At 38.9% G+C, this 17578-nt stretch overlaps 2 protein-coding genes across 10 annotated transcripts in view; one reads left to right on the top strand and one right to left on the bottom strand.

Annotated features, from left to right (window-relative positions):
• The window catches only part of LOC145291314 (uncharacterized), a 464874-nt gene that overhangs the window by 159395 nt on the left and 287901 nt on the right, over positions 1-17578 (bottom strand). The gene's annotated exons all lie outside the window — the stretch shown is intronic.
• The window catches only part of LOC145291313 (uncharacterized), a 176833-nt gene that overhangs the window by 153015 nt on the left and 6240 nt on the right, over positions 1-17578 (top strand). For all 6 annotated transcript variants that reach the window (XM_080137044.1, XM_080137047.1, XM_080137043.1 and 3 more), the window contains 2 exons: positions 1478-1681; positions 2589-2684. In XM_080137044.1, coding sequence (XP_079993170.1) covers positions 1478-1681; positions 2589-2684 — 300 coding nt within the window. The remainder of the gene's footprint in view (positions 1-1477; positions 1682-2588; positions 2685-17578) is intronic.

The raw sequence follows: 17578 nt of genomic DNA, 5'->3' as shown, positions 1-17578 counted from the left end.
TTTTGGTTAATAAATTTTTTGCTAAAAACTTTTACAATAGACCAAAATAGATTTTAGAATGAAGTATTTTGAATCATTAAGATTTAAGGATGATGAGAGAAACAAGAGAACCAGTTTTGGTTGACACCGGTTCACTTTGAGCTTCGCACATGCACATGCCATTCTGTAAACAAAAGAAAAACAACAGCAAGATTTATTTTTCAATGTAGGGTGTGTTTTTTTATTTATTTATTTACAAAACTTTTTAATAAAAATTTTGAACAAACATTTGATTAAACAAACGAGGTATAATTATTTAATATTTTAATAGCTATATTATATTTTGGTAGGTATTTTAATTTTTAAATAAGAAAAACTCTCAGTTATTTTTAATGTAGGGTACTATAAAATAAGAGACAACGAAATGTAGTTTCATTCTATATTCAAAAGAAACTTTATTTGTCATCTTCATTAGTAGAGTGTACACGAGAGAAACAGATTAATTGGTGGAAATGTTCTTGTGTAAAGATTTAATATATTGCCAGCTTGTTGTGGAGAGAATAATTTCATTAACATGTTTATAGCTAGTAGTCGTCGGAACGAAGGAGGCCGGTTAAAGGAGAAAGTGTCTTTAAGTGTTGTAGTGTGTGTGTGTGTGTGTGTGTGTGTGTGTGTGTGTGTGTGTGTGTGTGTGTTGGTGTATGGACGAGAGCAGTTCTGTAACATGATAAAGAATGTCCGTTTGGGTGCCGCACGTGGAAACAAATGCGAGTTAGAAGGTCATCATGCTAGCTTGTTGTATTCATATTCAGCCTGGGGTCATAGGCCCAGGCGAAGTCTGCTGTGCAGGAGGAAAGAGGAGTAACAGTTTCAGATTTCGCCTTTTGTGTACTCAGTCATGTGATGGAGAGCTGACTTGTGATTGGACAAGCCAGGGAGAAAATGGATTTCAAATCTCGAGCCACGAAAATTACATCCTGCATTGTAGTGAGTTTTGACTGCTACAGTACAAAACGATTTTTCCTACATTCAAAACCGATGTTAGAATTTAGAATGCTGATCTTTCCTATCATTGGTCAATAAAGGAGAAATTTTTCTAAAACAAGGTAATTTATGCATAATGAAATCACATTTGTAAGCAACAAGTATAAACAAACAAAAATTTTAAATTACACAATTTTATTTACAACTCGTTTCATAACTTTAAATAGTTTTATTAAATGCCATGTGCATGTGTGAAGGTGAACTAGTATCAACCAAAAGCTGTTCTACTTCTGTTGATTTACACCAATATATTTGAGTCCTTAAACCTTAATTGATCCTGTATTTCAAAGCAAGGAAGAAAAATAGATTGGTTGAAAAATTTTGCTGTATCTAATTTTATTTTATAGAAAAAAAAATACTATGAGAAACTGATCGATTAAATCACTTAATGCTTGATAATTAAATCAATTTAAACTTGTCGTCACTGTTTTTCCATGTATGTGTATATTTTCAGGAACAAATTGCAAATGTATTCCTATCAGTTCAAGATAAGGATGAAGAAACCACTGAGAAACTGATTGATCTTCATCCTCAGCTAACAAGCAGCAAGAACAACCGAGGGCATACACTCCTGCACGTGGCTATTCTTGTTGACAACATTTCAGCTGTGAAAATTATTCTGGAAGCTAATCCAGAGACAGTAAATATGACTGACAATGTAAGATTTCTGTCAGTTTATAAAAATTAAAATAAAGTAAAATTTCTTACAGTTTAGAAAAATGTAAATAAAAAAAATTAAAATAATGGAAGACTTCTTTCAATTTAGAAAAACAATAAAGAATGAAAACAACTTTTATTTAGAAACCAGCATAAATCAAAAATGAATAATGACGTTTAACTAAAATGTTTTCTACTTTGTGTTGTCTAAGATAATTGGACTGTGTATTTTCAGCATCCCAATTACACTGACAGTATATATAATTACTTCTTACAAAATATGTAACTTTTCTAATATGAAAAGTGAAAAGCACAAATATCAGTGTTCATTCTGTTTTAATAAAATATGACAAGTAAATTAGATCATCCTTTTTAGAAATTGAATATACGATGTACAAATATTTTTTACTAAAAAAAATTCTCATTTCTTTTGGATCAAGAGTAACAGATATATGAAAAGAAAGAAAAGAAATATACAAATGAATTGCAAACAATGTACAAAACATAAGACCTTTCATTTTCAGTTTGTTCTCTCAATCAATTTAGTTTTATACAAACACTACACAAGTTGTATGAATATTTTATCTTTCAATAAACGAGAAGTACATGATTTGTGAAAAATTGATTTCAAGCAAAGTTTATTTAATATATTTCAAAAATAAATATTTTAACTTTTTAACATCTGGAGTCCTTGTATAACTTTGAGGTGAACTGCTCTATATTACAATTAAATCAATTACGGGAGTTGATAGTGAATAATGCAACTCAAAAAGCATTTATTTCAGAAAATCAGGTATTTTATACTTAAAAGATTTAATAAGTTATCATAATATATTGTTGGTTTCTCCCGCTTAGCAATCCATTGTTTCTATGATAATTTCTTATTATACTTACCCTTTTTATTACAGTTTAATCGCACCCCACTGCACTTAGCCTTTGCCCTTTCGGAACCAATCAGTGAAATTTTACTTGAAAGTGAAGCCATTGATTCTCTTCTGGATCTTGTGAGTTAAACTGATTTGATTATAAAATCATTTTAATGTAGTTAATTATTCAATTTATTATTTTCTAATTAATAATGTAAACAATGTTGATTAATGTGTATCCAATAAATTTTTCAAATAATTTATAAAAAAACAATTTCAATTTTAATTGGTAAGATTAAATCAAATTCGATAATGGTAAATCCATTACATAATTTAAAGAAGTTAATTATCAAATGATCTTTTACATTTCAAAGAATATCGAATGTAATAATATATGAACTTGTCATACTTTATAAGGAATAATTATGTATGAAGACAATTTAAAATATATGTTCATATATTAAAGTGGGTTAAACATCTAGTTTGCTAAAGTATAAATATATTCATCTCCTATATAATATTTTGACTGCAGAAATTCCCCTCTGGACCAAAGTATTGTAGGTTTGCAATAACAGATGCCACATACTAATTCATTATGTCTCAGGTATCACTATCTTATGTAATTTTCGAACACAATTATAGACACATTAAGTCGTTATAATAAAATGCTACATTGCATCCTAGGACCAACACCATCACAATCGCGACATCTATAGAGGAAGGAGTCCCTATTTTTCTCTATAAATATTTAGTCCTCCCACTGCTATCATGTGGTCTATTCTACATTTTCCTACGATACTTACATTGCAGCCATCGTAACTGATTATTAGCTACATACACAACATAATCTTTCCATTAACTGATTAAAAAATAATAAATTCTCCCTTCTCAAAATCCATATTGGCTGAGACCGGCCAATTCTATTATTCCACTATCCACTTCTTCATACATAAACAAACGCACAGATACCATTATTTATTTTTCGATTTTGGAGCATCTTTTCAACCCTTACACGATCCTATATTTCTTTTTGTTTTCGTTTGTTCTTTGTGGACATCTGTTATTATATATTTTTCTTATTTTTTAAAACTTGGACAATTACTGTGGACAATTTTACTTATATATTTTCCCACGCTTACCCAGGCTTCAATCATGTTACTTATCGCTAACAACCTGTACATGATGCTGTGTTTTTTTTATTTTGTTTTGTTTTCGTTTGTTAACAGACAAATAAATCATAAAAACTATTTACCTATATATATAAAAGGCAAAATGTGTGTATGTATGTATGTATGTTCGCTTTTTGTGTATGTCTGCAAAAGGCTTTTTTCGTCAGCTTTCTTGGGATGGGGGATCGCTCATTCTTCAAACTTTTTATATCACGTCTAAATGATATCTACGACTTAATGGGAGTTATTTGATTGGTGCGTTTATAATGAAATAACCAGCCACACAATGTCTTAAAGTTATTATTTTAGTAAGAGGAAGGGGATTATGTGGGTTAAATCATGAAAGATGATTGCCGAAATTAGTAACATATCCAAGAATTATGAAAAGTGATTAAATGTAAGTTATTTGATTGGTGTGTTTATAATGAAATAAACAGCCCAGACATAGTCTCAAATTTATTATTTTTTTAAGAAGCGGTCGATTATTTTGGCTAAATCATAAAAAATGATTGTCAAAATGAGTAACATATCCAAGAATTATGAAAAATGATGAAATATGAGTTATCAAAGTTATTACTTTAGTAAGAGGGGGGGCGATAATGTGGGTTCAGTCGTGAAAATAATTGTCGAAATTAGTAACATATCCAAGAATTATGAAAAATGATGAAATGTGAAATGTATCAAAGTTATCATTTTAGTAAGTTGGGGAAGATAATGTGGGTTGAATTATGAAAAATTATTGTCGAAATTTTTAACATATCCAAGAATTATGGGATTCAACGAGATACATCCACATATATACTTACAGATTATCAGGAGTCACCCGGGATTGAATTAGATACATGCAAATGTATGCAAGCAGAATACACGGGCGCCTGGGATCCAATGAGATAGATGCAAATATATATTAGCAGAATACCTGCTGTTGCCTTGGATTGAATTAGATTGATTGGAATATATACTAACAGAATACCTAGCATTGCCCAGGATTTAATGAGAGTGATCGAGATATATACTAGCAGAACACCCGGCATTGCCCGAGATTGAATGAAATAGGTTAGAATATATATTAGCAAAATACTTGGCGTTGCTTGGGATTGGATGAGATAGGTGGAAATATATATTAGCAGAATACACTGCATCGCCTCGTATTGAATGAGATTGGTGAAAATATATAGGATTTAATAATGCAGGTGCAGATAAATACTAACAGAATACCTGGCATCGCCTGGGATTAAATGATATAGGTACAAATACAGAATAGACGAATACTTGGCGTCGCCCGGGATTGTATTAGATAGCTACACTTATACAAAAGCAGAATATCCGACATTACTCAAGCTTGCATGAGATATGTGAAATAATTTGTTTGCAATATCCCCGGCGTCGCCCAGGATTGAAGGAGATTGATGGAAATATATATTAGCAAAATTCTTGGCATTGCCCAGGATTGAATGAGATAGGGGCAAATATATATTAGCAGAATAATCAGTATCGCCCTTGATTAGATAAATATAAAGTTTGTACCAGAAATGGCTTGAACAATTTTCTATCTTAAAATTACTTTATTTGTGAACTCGATTCCGGATATGGCTTAAACAGTTTACGATCTCAAAATTAGATTGATACATATATACTGTTGGTTACTATGAAAGTTTCCTAGGCCAGTTTCTGTAGGGGGTGACCTATATTTGTTAAAAATTTTTATGTAATCATCCGACAATGATGTGATGGTTTTAGTAGTGGGTAGAAAGAAACATGATTATGATAATTTTAAACATGCTCTTGAGTTTTCTTTTGGGGGTTGGGTTGGAGAAAGTAATGTCCGTTTTTGGGGTAAAAAAAGTATGTGAAATTGTTTCATATATGTATATAAATTACCCGTCTTAGTGTAGGTAAAATTATTTTAAATATGTGTTGTATATTCACCATCCTTGCAAAGGTAAAATTATTTCATATACATGCTGTAAATTACCTACCCTAGGTAAGATACAATTATTTCATACATTGTAATACCCATCCTAGGTAGGTAAAATATTCTTTTGCTCGAAATAGCAAATGATACATAGACATTAAAAATTTCTCTCTCCTTGTTTATACTGTTCTTAGCCCCGCTAGTTTTTATATAAAATACATTATTAGAGCTGAAGGCCGAAATAAATCTAGGAAAAAAAACTTCATTTTTATTATTTTTGCATCATTTTTTTATTTGCCTAAATTTACGCTAGTCGAGGTTGCCATATTGCTTTTTATAATTTTTTTTTCTAAAGTTTGATAGATCGGCCTTTTTATAGTCATTGTGTCTGTCAAATAATATACACTGCTAAACTAAAAACTTACTCTCAATTACATTGCCCATGGAAACACTTATTTGTTATATATTTGTTTTTGTTTACTTCTCTTTTCCGGACTCATTATCGACACTGCTCGGACATTTTTTTAAAGGTAAATTTTTACCTTAGCACCACCTCCACAATTTCCTTTAAAGTGACAACTTTTATAGGTTTTTTGACTATGCTGATTAAGACAATCTCTTAACTTTGGTGGAGACAAGTAGTTTTTGAGATATAAAGACATGCATTATGCACTGTAATTCAAGATTTGTACACATGCATGATAAACAAATCTACTCTCCGTCCAACACTGCCACCCACCAATTTTTTTTATAGTCTTTGTGTGTGTGGGGGGGGGGGGTATGTTGACAACGAATATCAAGGTTAAATTTGGAGCAAATACTTTAACACCCCTCTCCCCTCATCAAATGGGGTGTCGATTCCGAAAACCGTTCTTACCATGGCAAGGTAAGGGTATCTATTCCAAAAGCCATTCTTAACATTAGGACATTGGGGATTGGCCACCAACAACAACCGTAGTTTATGTTTTTACGAGGAAGGGGCATGCTTCCACTGGGCAACGCTAATTAACAGGTCCTGCTAGTTGTAAATATTTTAAGGTTATGCTTATGTTAAGCTATAATTATATTTGTGTCATTTTGCTGTTTTTTATTATCATGATCATACGATAAAACTAAAACTTTAGTTTAAAAAATAAACATGTCTAATTCTTAAAAGAAAAACTTTGTTAATCATTGTTTTAAGGACAGTGTTTATTTATTTTTTAAAGAAAATTTTCTGTTGTCCAATTATCTTGTAAATTTTTACGCTTTATTGAGATGTACTGGAAGTTGTCATTTGAATTTGTAAATACATGAAAATCTTATGGTTTAAACTAAATTAACTTTATTGAAAGTTTTTGAAAGATTCTTTTTCCTTTTTATTAAATTGACTATTAATACTGACAAAACTATTGTGTCTATATAAGAAAATAAAACAATAAAATTAAAAATGAATAATACAGAATAATTTTTTATAATCTGTTTCAAAAATAAGTATGCAAATTAAGCATATACAGACATTTTGTTTCAGTGTTAGCAAATTACTATATATACAGTATTTCAAAATATTGTATTATGTTAACATGTTTCACATAAGTGTACAAAACATGACACTAATTAAGTTGGATTTTTCGACCCCCATAACAAATGATAACAGTAAAAACTTGTAAAACAAAATTTAGTCATCATGATTTTTGCTGTATTTTCAAGAAAAAAGATTATAAAAAAATCTCATATATTTTGTAGTATTTATCACCGTGAACGCAAACACTGGGTTTGTTTGAGATTTTATTCAGCCTAGACTCTGCTGTAAGCATTTACATCCTGTTTTAGCCCAAGCCGGAAGTCCCCGGTGTCTCGCTATTATAGTCCCCCCGTGTACATACATACATCTCCCCCCAAAAAAGAAATGTCCATTTATTATGGAAAAAGGTTAGGGTAAACTGCCCTTGTGACACTTTTGTGGTCGAGAATTATTCTGCCTCAGTATGTGACCATTAAAATACTTTTCTTTTTGAAGGTTAAGAAAAAGTAATCTTTAGTCAATCCAAACTAAAACGATTTGGTGGTCTTATTGTATGGCCCGATCATCGTGGCTGGGCTGGTGGGGTATGTTAACTCACTTCTATATCTGACTGCTCATAATCAGGCAAATTCCCATGTGTCAATGAAGTCTGTGGATGTGTGAGGCATGTTTAGTTCCGTGAAAATGCGTTCTGAATTGTTTTCACTTGGGGATTGAGATTCTGGCTTGCTGGTGCAATGATGAGACCTGATGTGATCCTGGTGACGACGAACTAACCGGCCATCCTGCAATCTGATTAGAAAGGATAAGGGAGATACTCTTTGCAGAATGTGAGCAGCCAACCACATGGATCCGGAACCAAAGTTCTGTACAAATACTGCTTGGCTTTCATCAAATGAACACATCTGGGCAGATTTGTCATCGTGAAACTTTTGACTTTCTTGGTTGTTATATACAACACAGGCTTCATGCGATCCTGATTGGTGTGCAATCTTTGCCTCATCAACAACTCTGCTAGGGTAGATCCCATTGTTGTGTGAGGTGTTGTCTGGTATGTCAGCAGAAAACGGGATATTTTTGTTTCCAGAGTTCTGACATCTTTTTATACCATTTTGAACCAACCTAACTGAGCGTTCTGCTAGAACATTTGATGCCTGATGATGTGGACTAACAAATTTGTTTCTGATACCATTCTGTTTCATGAACTCTGCAAATTCTGAACTGGTGAAGTATGGGACATTATCACTGACAATAATGTGCGGGAGACCATGAGTAGCAAAACAGCGCTTTAACCTTTCAATTGTAGTGGCTGAAGTAGCTGCACTTGTTGTATAGACATCGACCTATTTTGAGTGTGCATCTCTAATGACAAGCAGGTATTGGCCCATGTAATCGGCATAATCAACATGAACCTGTTGCCAAGGTTCAGCTGGCCATTCCCAGGGGTGTAGTGGTGCCTTAGCAGGTAAGCCTTTGGAGCATTGACAAAGGTAACAGTTGTTTACCTTTTCTTCAATGTCGGCATCTATCCCATAGGTCTGGGTGAGAGCCTTCATCTTGACTATGCTAGAGCGGCATTGGTGAAGCTCATCCAACACTCTCTGCCTGAGACGGTGGGGAATTACAACTTGTGAATCCCACAGCAGGTACCCACTTTCAAGACTTAGTTCGTTTTTACGAGTGTGAAATGGTAAATGCAGAGCATCATTTGGGAGATTGCACCCTCCATGTTGTGTGGCTTGAACAACGTTAGAGAGAATGGGGTCTTTGCGTGTATGAGCACAAATGTCAGTCGAGTCAATGGTGGAATTGTCCAGGTGATCAAGCCTGGTATTGGGACATCTAACGCTTCCTGTAGGGGAAGACCACTCATTGCATCAGCAGTGACAATGTGTGAACCAGGCCTATATTCTATCATGTAGTCGTAAGCACTCATCAACAGTGACCAATGTATTATTCTTGGTGGCAGGATGTCCAGTGTTGGCTTTGTTGGCCTAAAGAGGCTGATGAGTGGCTTATGATCCATAATGATACGGAATGTACGTCCAAATAAGTATTGATGAAACTTTTTAAGACCAAAGATGATACTCAGTCCCTCTTTGTCCAACTGACTATAATTTTTCTTAGCCGGTGACATTGTTCTCAAAGCAAAAGCAATAGGTTTCTCTGAACTGTCGGCAAAGATGTACAACAAAACAGCCCCAACACCATATTGACTGATGTCATAAGTCAGTACCACCTCCTTCTCCAGGTCATAGTGAACCAGGACATTTGTGGTCTGCAATGCATCTTTGGCTCTTTGAAAGGCTGTTGATTGGGTGGTGCCCCACATCCAAGAGACACCTTTCCTCAGTAGATAATAGAGGGGGCCCAACTTATCTGCGACATTGGGGACGTACCTAGCATAGAACTGAAAGCCCTAAGTTCGGTCTCATTGCAAGGGACTGGTGCATCCCGCACAGATCTTTTCTGCTGTAGGGCGAAGGCCTTCAGAGTCAATCCAATGATCTAAGTAGGTTATGGAGGATGCCATGAACTTGCACTTGTCCAGACGAATGCGGAGACCAGATTCTGAGAGTTTCCTTAACACTCGATCAATGATGATCAAGTGTTCCGCGTCTGATGATCCTGTAATTAGTATGTCATCCTGATAGCATACAACATGTGGTTCATTTGCCAAGTGTCCATACAGCATTGATAGATACCAGGGGCTAACTTTATTCCAAAACTGAGGCGATTGAACCTGTAGAGACCCCGTGGTGTATTGATTGTAAGGTACAGCTTTGAGTTTTCCTCTAATGGAACCTGCAGGAATGCTGATCTCAAGTCAAGTGTAGTAAATTTCTTTCCCTACACTTTTGCATACAAATCATCAATCCTGGGGATGGAGTATTGTTTATTTTAGTTTCGTAATCTCCACACAATCGTATTGTTTGGTCAGTTTTGACAACTGCTATTATAGGAGCAGTCCATTTTGAGTATTGTACTGGTTCGATAATACCCAGAAACTCCAGTCGATCCAGCTCCTTGTGAACCTTTTTACGCAATGCAAAGAGCACGTGTCGAGCCTTGCAGAATATGGGCTTTGTTTTTGGGTCAACACTAAGTTTTGCCGTGAAATCCGTCAGTGTGCCCAACTCATCCTTGAAAATATTGGGGTATTTTGCAATAATGTCTTCAATTGCAGGTGTAGCATTTACTGCTTTCAGCTGATGGATGCGTTTTCAACTGAGTTGCTCTACTCGTAGCCAGTTTCTACCAAGAAATGCAGGACCAGAACCAGGAACGATCACTAAAGGCAGACGAAACTGTTGGCCATCATAGTCTACCAACACTTGACACGCACCACACGGCATGATACTTTCTCCCGTGTAGGTTGCTAGTTTCTGTGACATAGGTTAAGTACGAGCTCATCAGGTTCGCATCATAGGTTTTTAAATGCGTTGCGGTTGATCAGTGAAACAGCAACTCCAGTGTTGAACGCTATCTCGACATTGTGACCATGTATGCCCATCAACACCATCAGAGGCTCGGTTTTGCTATTTGCTGCCAGGTTAAACAGCCCATGCACCGAGGCACAGTTGCTGCTAGTATCTTTGTCTACTGGTTCTTCACTGGTGACCTTGTGGGTTTTCTGATTTCTAGCTCTGTCATTGTACTTCTGGGTCAAACAGGCTGGCGAAATGTGACCGGTTTTGTGACAAAAATTACATGTTACCTCTTTGAAATGGCAGGAGTCGGGAAACAAGATCTTTGTTTTTGTCTCTGTAGTGGAGTAGGCTGTTCAACCTAGGTGACTTTCGTCTGTGGCGTAAAACTGGACGTTGAACAGGCTGACATGTCACTAACATTTCTGTCTGCACTTTCCATGGCAAGAGCTAGCTGTTGGGCATAAGGAAATGTTAGTTTCCTCTCGGAAAGCAGTCGCCAACGAATTCGGTCATCCACTAATCCAACAATGAGCATATCTTCTATCGTATTTCCAAACTCACAAAACTTCATAATTTTTTTAAATGAGCAATAAAATCCGAAATAGACAGCACATGTAAAAGTTGAATCGCTCAACAATTACGGATGGTGCTGGGTTGCTCTTTTAAGGAAGAGCGAGAGTTCCTTGTAGCTTTTGTCTCTTAAGCTATGCAGCGTGACAAGATCTTTCAGCAGAAAAAATCTTTCCCCACCACAAACGGAAAGAAGGGCGGCCTTTTTCTTTTCTGGATCTTGAATTGCATTCGCCTCAAAATAATAATCCAATCTTTCTGAATATGTGTCCCAATTACTTCCACTTGGCTAGAATTCGTCGATCCTACCATAAGACATCATATTTCGGAATGCCTGTGTACAGGTAAAAATGTCACAGTTTAATTTCTATCAAAAACAATGTTTTCAGAGAAAAAAGTTTAAATAATGTTCCCCTATATGAGAAGTGATCTCATCCTTGTCGCCATGTAGTGTTTCTCACCGGGAACGCAAACACTGGGTTTGTTTAAGATTTTATTCAGCCTAGACTCTGCTATAAGAATTTACATTCTGTTTTAGCCCGAGCCAGAAGTCCCCGGTGTCTTGCCGGTATCTGGCTATTATATTGTGGAGAAAGTGGCTACTAAGAATCAAGATGGCGCCCGCATGCGTTTATGTGGAAAAAAGCCTCGTGGAATCTCGGGAAATCTCGGAGAATCTTGTACGCTGATTCCATAAATAACAAGAAGAGGAGAGCAGGAAGAGAGACGAGTTTGAGTTACGAAAACGAACGGACGTGTGTAAAAGAAGAGGTAGAAGAAAAGAGTGTGGTGAACGAAACAAACAACGACTTGGTTGAAAGTAGAGTTGTAACGAACACAAGCTATTCCGGCATGACGTCAGGATTTGACCCCAAGCTAATTCCCCTGTTTGATGGCAGTAGCACTGATCACTCAGTGCAGGAATGGGTGGAAAAAGCAGAATTAATATGTCAGCTCAGTGGGGTGAAGCGTATAGAATGCATGGTCCCAATGCACCTCACTGGGGGAGCATATGCAGTATACCAGCAGTTGGCTGATGAGGAAAAAACAGATTTTGCCTGCATCAAGCACGCCCTTTTTACAGCATTTGCATTAGATCCAATTACTGCATGGAAGGAATTCATGGCCCGAAAATTACATCCCGGGGAAATGGTGGATGTGTATCTGGCTGAGCTAAAAAAGCTATCGGTCCTCTTTGGAGGGATGTCAGACAAAGGCTTGGTGTGTGCCTTTGTTGCAGGATTACCTAAGAGTGTAGAAGATCTGCTCCGTGCCTCATCCCAAGTGGACGAGATGGACATATCAGAAGTATTGGCGTGGGCACGAGCAATACTAAAGAAAAGCCCTAACACTATAGACCAAATGGCAGCTGTACAACCATCACAGGTTGGATTGCAGGACCTGGGCGCAGCTACAACCTGCTATAAGTGTGGAGGACCCAACCATTTGGCCCGTGATTGTCTTTTGTCACGTCAACCAACTCGGAAACTTGACGGGCCGCAGTGCTACAAGTGCAAAAAACGCGGACACCTGTCCCGCACCTGTCCGGGAAACGGGCAAGGGGAAGAAGCTACAGCGCCAGTCTTCTCCCCAGATCGTCATTGAGCAGGGCGCTACCCACTGTAAGCATACACATTAATGGAAGCGAGCGCCTCGCGCTTGTGGACACTGGGTGCACCCAGACTCTCGTAAGCAAGATATGCTGTGCCACTTGGAAAGCAGAGAGAATTCCGGTACTAACTGTAGGTGGAGGTTCACTAGCCTCTTGTGGGGTGAGCATTATCCGCGCAAGCATCAACGATGGGCCTGCAGTAGCCGTGCGAGCTCTGATGATGGAGGGAGAGCTTCTTGGGTACGACCTACTCCTGGGTATGGACTTGATTACACAACTGGGTGGAATTACCGTGGACAGAACCAACAAGGTACAGTTCTCCCAATGTGAGGAACATGTTTGTGCTGCCATAACTCTCGACGAGCCTGACTTTCATGCAGAGTATGATAGAAACACCAATGCATGGACGGCATCTTGGAAGTGGTCAAACGATCAGCCACCAATATCCTTGCGAAACCGGTAATCGGAATATCCACCACCCATGTGGCTAAGGGAACAGTATGAAGAAGAACTGCAAACGTGGATCGACAATGGCTGGCTTCTTCGATACCCAGAGGATGAGCTTGGCCCCCCGCGAGGGCTGATTCCCTTGATGGCCGTCGTACAAGAGACCAAACAAAAGGTCCGCCCCGTCCTAGACTACCGTGAGCTCAATGAGCATGTCGACCCATATACAGCAAGGGCTGATGTGTGTGCACTCAAATTAAGGGAGTGGCGACAGCAGGGATCGAACGTGGCAACTCTGGACCTACGCAGGGCCTATCTGCAAATACGCATTGAGAAGAAATTGTGGCCATGACTGTGGAAATTAGAGGAACCCGATATTGTCTAACCAGGCTAGGATTCGGTCTAAATGTGGCCCCGGGCATTATGACAGCAATCATGCATGCTATCCGGCAGCAAGATGAGGCAGTGCAACAGGCAACATCCTCATACATCGATGATATATTCGTCAATGAGAACCTCATGTCAGCGCAATCGGTTAGAATGCACTTTGAAAGCTTTGGACTGACATGTAAAGAACCAGAGCGTCTGTGCGATGGAGCAAAAGTTCTCGGCCTGCACGTGCGCAATAGCAAGGAGGGACTTTGCTGGAGAAGAGGAAGTCACGTTCCCAAGGTCCCATCAAACATCACTCGACGAACAGTGTTTTCGCTTTGTGGAAAGATGGTAGGCCATTTCCCTGTGTGCGGTTGGCTCAGGATGGCCGTGGCAGCCATAAAGAGACGTGCAACAGCTGTGTCGTCGGGATGGGACGATGCAGTACACGATGTCACCCTAAGGAGCATGTTGACAGAGACTGTGTCCAGAGTGACCAGTGATGACCCCGTTCAGGGAAAGTGGTGCATCAGCGGGAATGAGTTCACGGTCTGGGTGGATGCTAGTTCACTGGCCCTTGGAGTTGCCCTTGCAGTTAATGATTCCATTATTGAAGATGCCTGTTGGCTTCGGCCAGAGAATGATTCGAGGCACATAAACCTGGCCGAACTTGATGCCACATTGAAGGGCGTTAACTTGGCGCTTCAATGGCACGCCAAGGTTCTACATATCATGACTGACTCGGCATGCACTCATCAGTGGATAACCGATGCATTAAGTGGAAGAGCACGGCTGATGACACGAGCATCGAGTGAGATGTTAATTCAAAGATGGCTTGCCACCTTGGTCGACACCATCACAGAGTACGACCTGACTGTGGACGTAATGTTGATCAGGTCTGCGCTCAACAGAGCAGATGCTTTGACAAGAGTCCCTCAACGATGGCTTCTGGCTGGTGCTCGGAGAGATGCTGATAATCTGCAAAACATATGTGCAGCAGCTGTGTGTAATGTGGATGCAGCACACATCATGGACATTCATCGACAGTGTGGACATCCTGGCATCAAGCGGACACTGTACTTTGTCAAGATGATTGATCCAGGAGTAGGAAAAAAAGATATCCGAAGAGTGGTGGAAAGTTGCGAGGCCTGCCAATCCATCGACCCAGCTCCAGCACAATGGAAGAAAGGGGAGTTAGGAGTGAGTGGTAAGTGGCAGAGAGTGGGCATGGACATCACACACTACGGTGGCAACCACTTCCTTACTCTCATCGATTGTGGGCCTACACATTTCGCAGTCTGGAGACTCCTCGGGCGCCAGGACTCTTGCAACATTATTCGCCAGCTGTCATCCGTGTTCTGTGAAAGAGGTGCACCCGATGAAGTGCTGACGGACAACGACCCAGCCTTTTGCAGCCATCAGATGAGGCAGTTCTTACAAGAATGGGGTGTGCGGCTGCAGCTTAGATGCGCTTATGTGCCTTCTGGCAATGGTATAGCTGAGAGAAGCCATCGCAGCATCAAAACAATTGCAGCCAGGAAGCAGTGCACCATCACAGAAGCTGTGTACTGGTATAATCTCATGCCAAAGGATGGCATCTCTCCAGGAACGGCGCCTGCAAACGCAATCTATCAGTACCGTGTCCGAGAAAAAGGAATCCACCCCGATACAACTGTGGCCACTGAGATAGAACGGAATCGATATGCCAAAGGGGATGCTGTCTGGGTGAAGCCGCCAGGAAACCGATGTACTGACAAGTATAAGCGAGGCACAGTGACCGATGTGGTGAGTCAGCAGTGTGTACAGGTTGATGGCGTACCCCGTCACGTTAGGGACCTACGGCCGGCGACACATGTACCACCTCCAGTGAACGATGAGAGTGATTCTGACTGAGAAGAGTGGGCCATCGCTTTGGTTTGCACCATCCCTATCAAGCAGTGACTCTGATATCAGTAACCTCCACGGAGATGAAGCCTTCCCCGACCATCAGGCGGTGGATGAGAGCGCACGGGAAGACGAGAGCAGCACTGTCCCCCTTCGTAGAAGCACCCAACGGCGGCGATCACTACCCCCCTGTCGTCTCTGTGATCATGAGATCAGGGGGGAGTGTGGAGAAAGTGGCTACTAAGAATCAAGATGGCGCCCGCATGCGTTTATGTGGAAAAAAGTCTTGTGGAATCTCGAGAAATCTCGGAGAATCTCGTACGCTGATTCCATAAATAACGAGAAGAGGAGAGTGGGACGAGAGACGAGTTTGAGTTACGAAAACAAACGGACGTGTGTAAAAGAAGAGGTAGAAGAAAAGAGTGTGGTGAACGAAACAAACAACGACTCGGTTGAAAGTAGAGTTGTAACGAACACACCCCCATGTACATATGTACATCACATATTTTTTCTTTTGTTTTTTCTGTAAAACCGGTGAATTTTCCAAAAATTCCTCAAAAAGCTAAAAACAGGAAAAATGTACCCAATATTATTTCTATATATTTTAAGGTAAACAATGAAAACAACATGATTTTTAAAATTCTCTCAAAAAATTAAATAATCATTGATTATTTTATAGGGGCCTATGTATACCTATGTATATATATTGCGATGGAAGGTTTATGTGTGAATATGTTTGCATGTCAATTTGTGCATATTTCAACAGTTAGTTCATAAAAATTTTGGGAATTTTATGACAGAATTGACATCTTTGGTGTATATTACTTAAATATCAAATAAAAGAGTTTAAGTATAACAATATACATTTAGTTACAGTTGAATCATTTTTATAAATAGGTGATTTTATAATTCTATGTATATATAATTTTTTGTAGTTTTATTATATTATTTTTTTTATAAAGACATCACCACTTATCAAGGCCAAGAGGCCACTCGAGGACAGGGGTTAAAGAGTGTACAGTAGAAAATGGACAATATAGTAACCATTAGTAATGGAGATTCGGTAAATTTGTTAACTTATATGGAACGGCTCATCAAAAACTTGTTTACGTTAGACTTGAAGACAACCATATTGTAGTCAGCTGGAAAGCAGAAAAACAGAAGATAATTCCATAGGCGTGCAGTTCTTCTCCTTTTTTGTCCCTCAGTCCTCATTCAATGAATGATTTTTCTGACAGAGGGTGGAGAAAAAGCTGCTTAAAGGTTGGTAGTACTTGGTGAACAGTAGTCTGAGATGTCGGAAATTTTTCTGTCTCTGTCTGTCCTTGTGGCCATGTCACTAGTAAGGGTGTAAACGTTTTGTCTGGGCTGACGTTATCCGCCTGATAGTCAGGGACCCGAACCTTGGATTAACCACTAAGGAGGCTGTCCTATCAGCAGGCGCAAAGTACTGGGACTGCTGTATTGCCATTTGGTGAGTGGATCTGGACCATGCAGTAGTCTCTGGTGGGGTCTCTCGATGCCATACTAGTGGGTAATTGTTACGGCTTTACCTTTTTATGTGCTACAAAAAAAAATTTTTTCCTGTCTTTTTCTCTCTTACTTTCCCTCTCTGTACTGCTCTAACCAAGTATGCCGACCTATTCCACAAATCCCAAAACCTCAACATGAAATATCTCCAGAATAAAAACTCGAATAAACCTAGAACCCCATCTTCCAACGTAGACCCCTACTAGCAGGACTCCTTCTCCAACATCAGGGGTCTACGTTCCAACCTTCCAGAGGTTGAAACCCAATTACAGGAGACGAAACCGAACATATTATTTCTAAGTGAAACTGGAATAGGGCCGACCACTTCCCTAGATGAGTTCATAATTAACGGATACTCTAACTTAACAGCTAAATCTGACCCCCAAAATCGCCATGGGCATGGAATATGTGCCTACATTAAAGATGGCTTCCCGTGTGGCAGGGATATCTCTAGAGAAGATCCTAATTTACCCTATATGTGCTTCAGGGTTGCACTTGCTAACACCACTGCATTTATATTTGCCCTCTATCGGCCCCACAACAGCGGAGTTACTATCTTTAAGAGCATATCTGAGAAAATAGACCACATACTGTCTGC

Source organism: Euprymna scolopes, chromosome 12 (assembly GCF_053919585.1).
Source record: "Euprymna scolopes isolate OS-2025 chromosome 12, ASM5391958v1, whole genome shotgun sequence".
Taxonomy (NCBI): Eukaryota; Metazoa; Mollusca; class Cephalopoda; order Sepiida; family Sepiolidae; genus Euprymna; species Euprymna scolopes.
The sequence above is the reverse complement of the archived record's forward strand: the minus strand, read 5'-3'. Positions and strand labels throughout refer to the sequence as shown.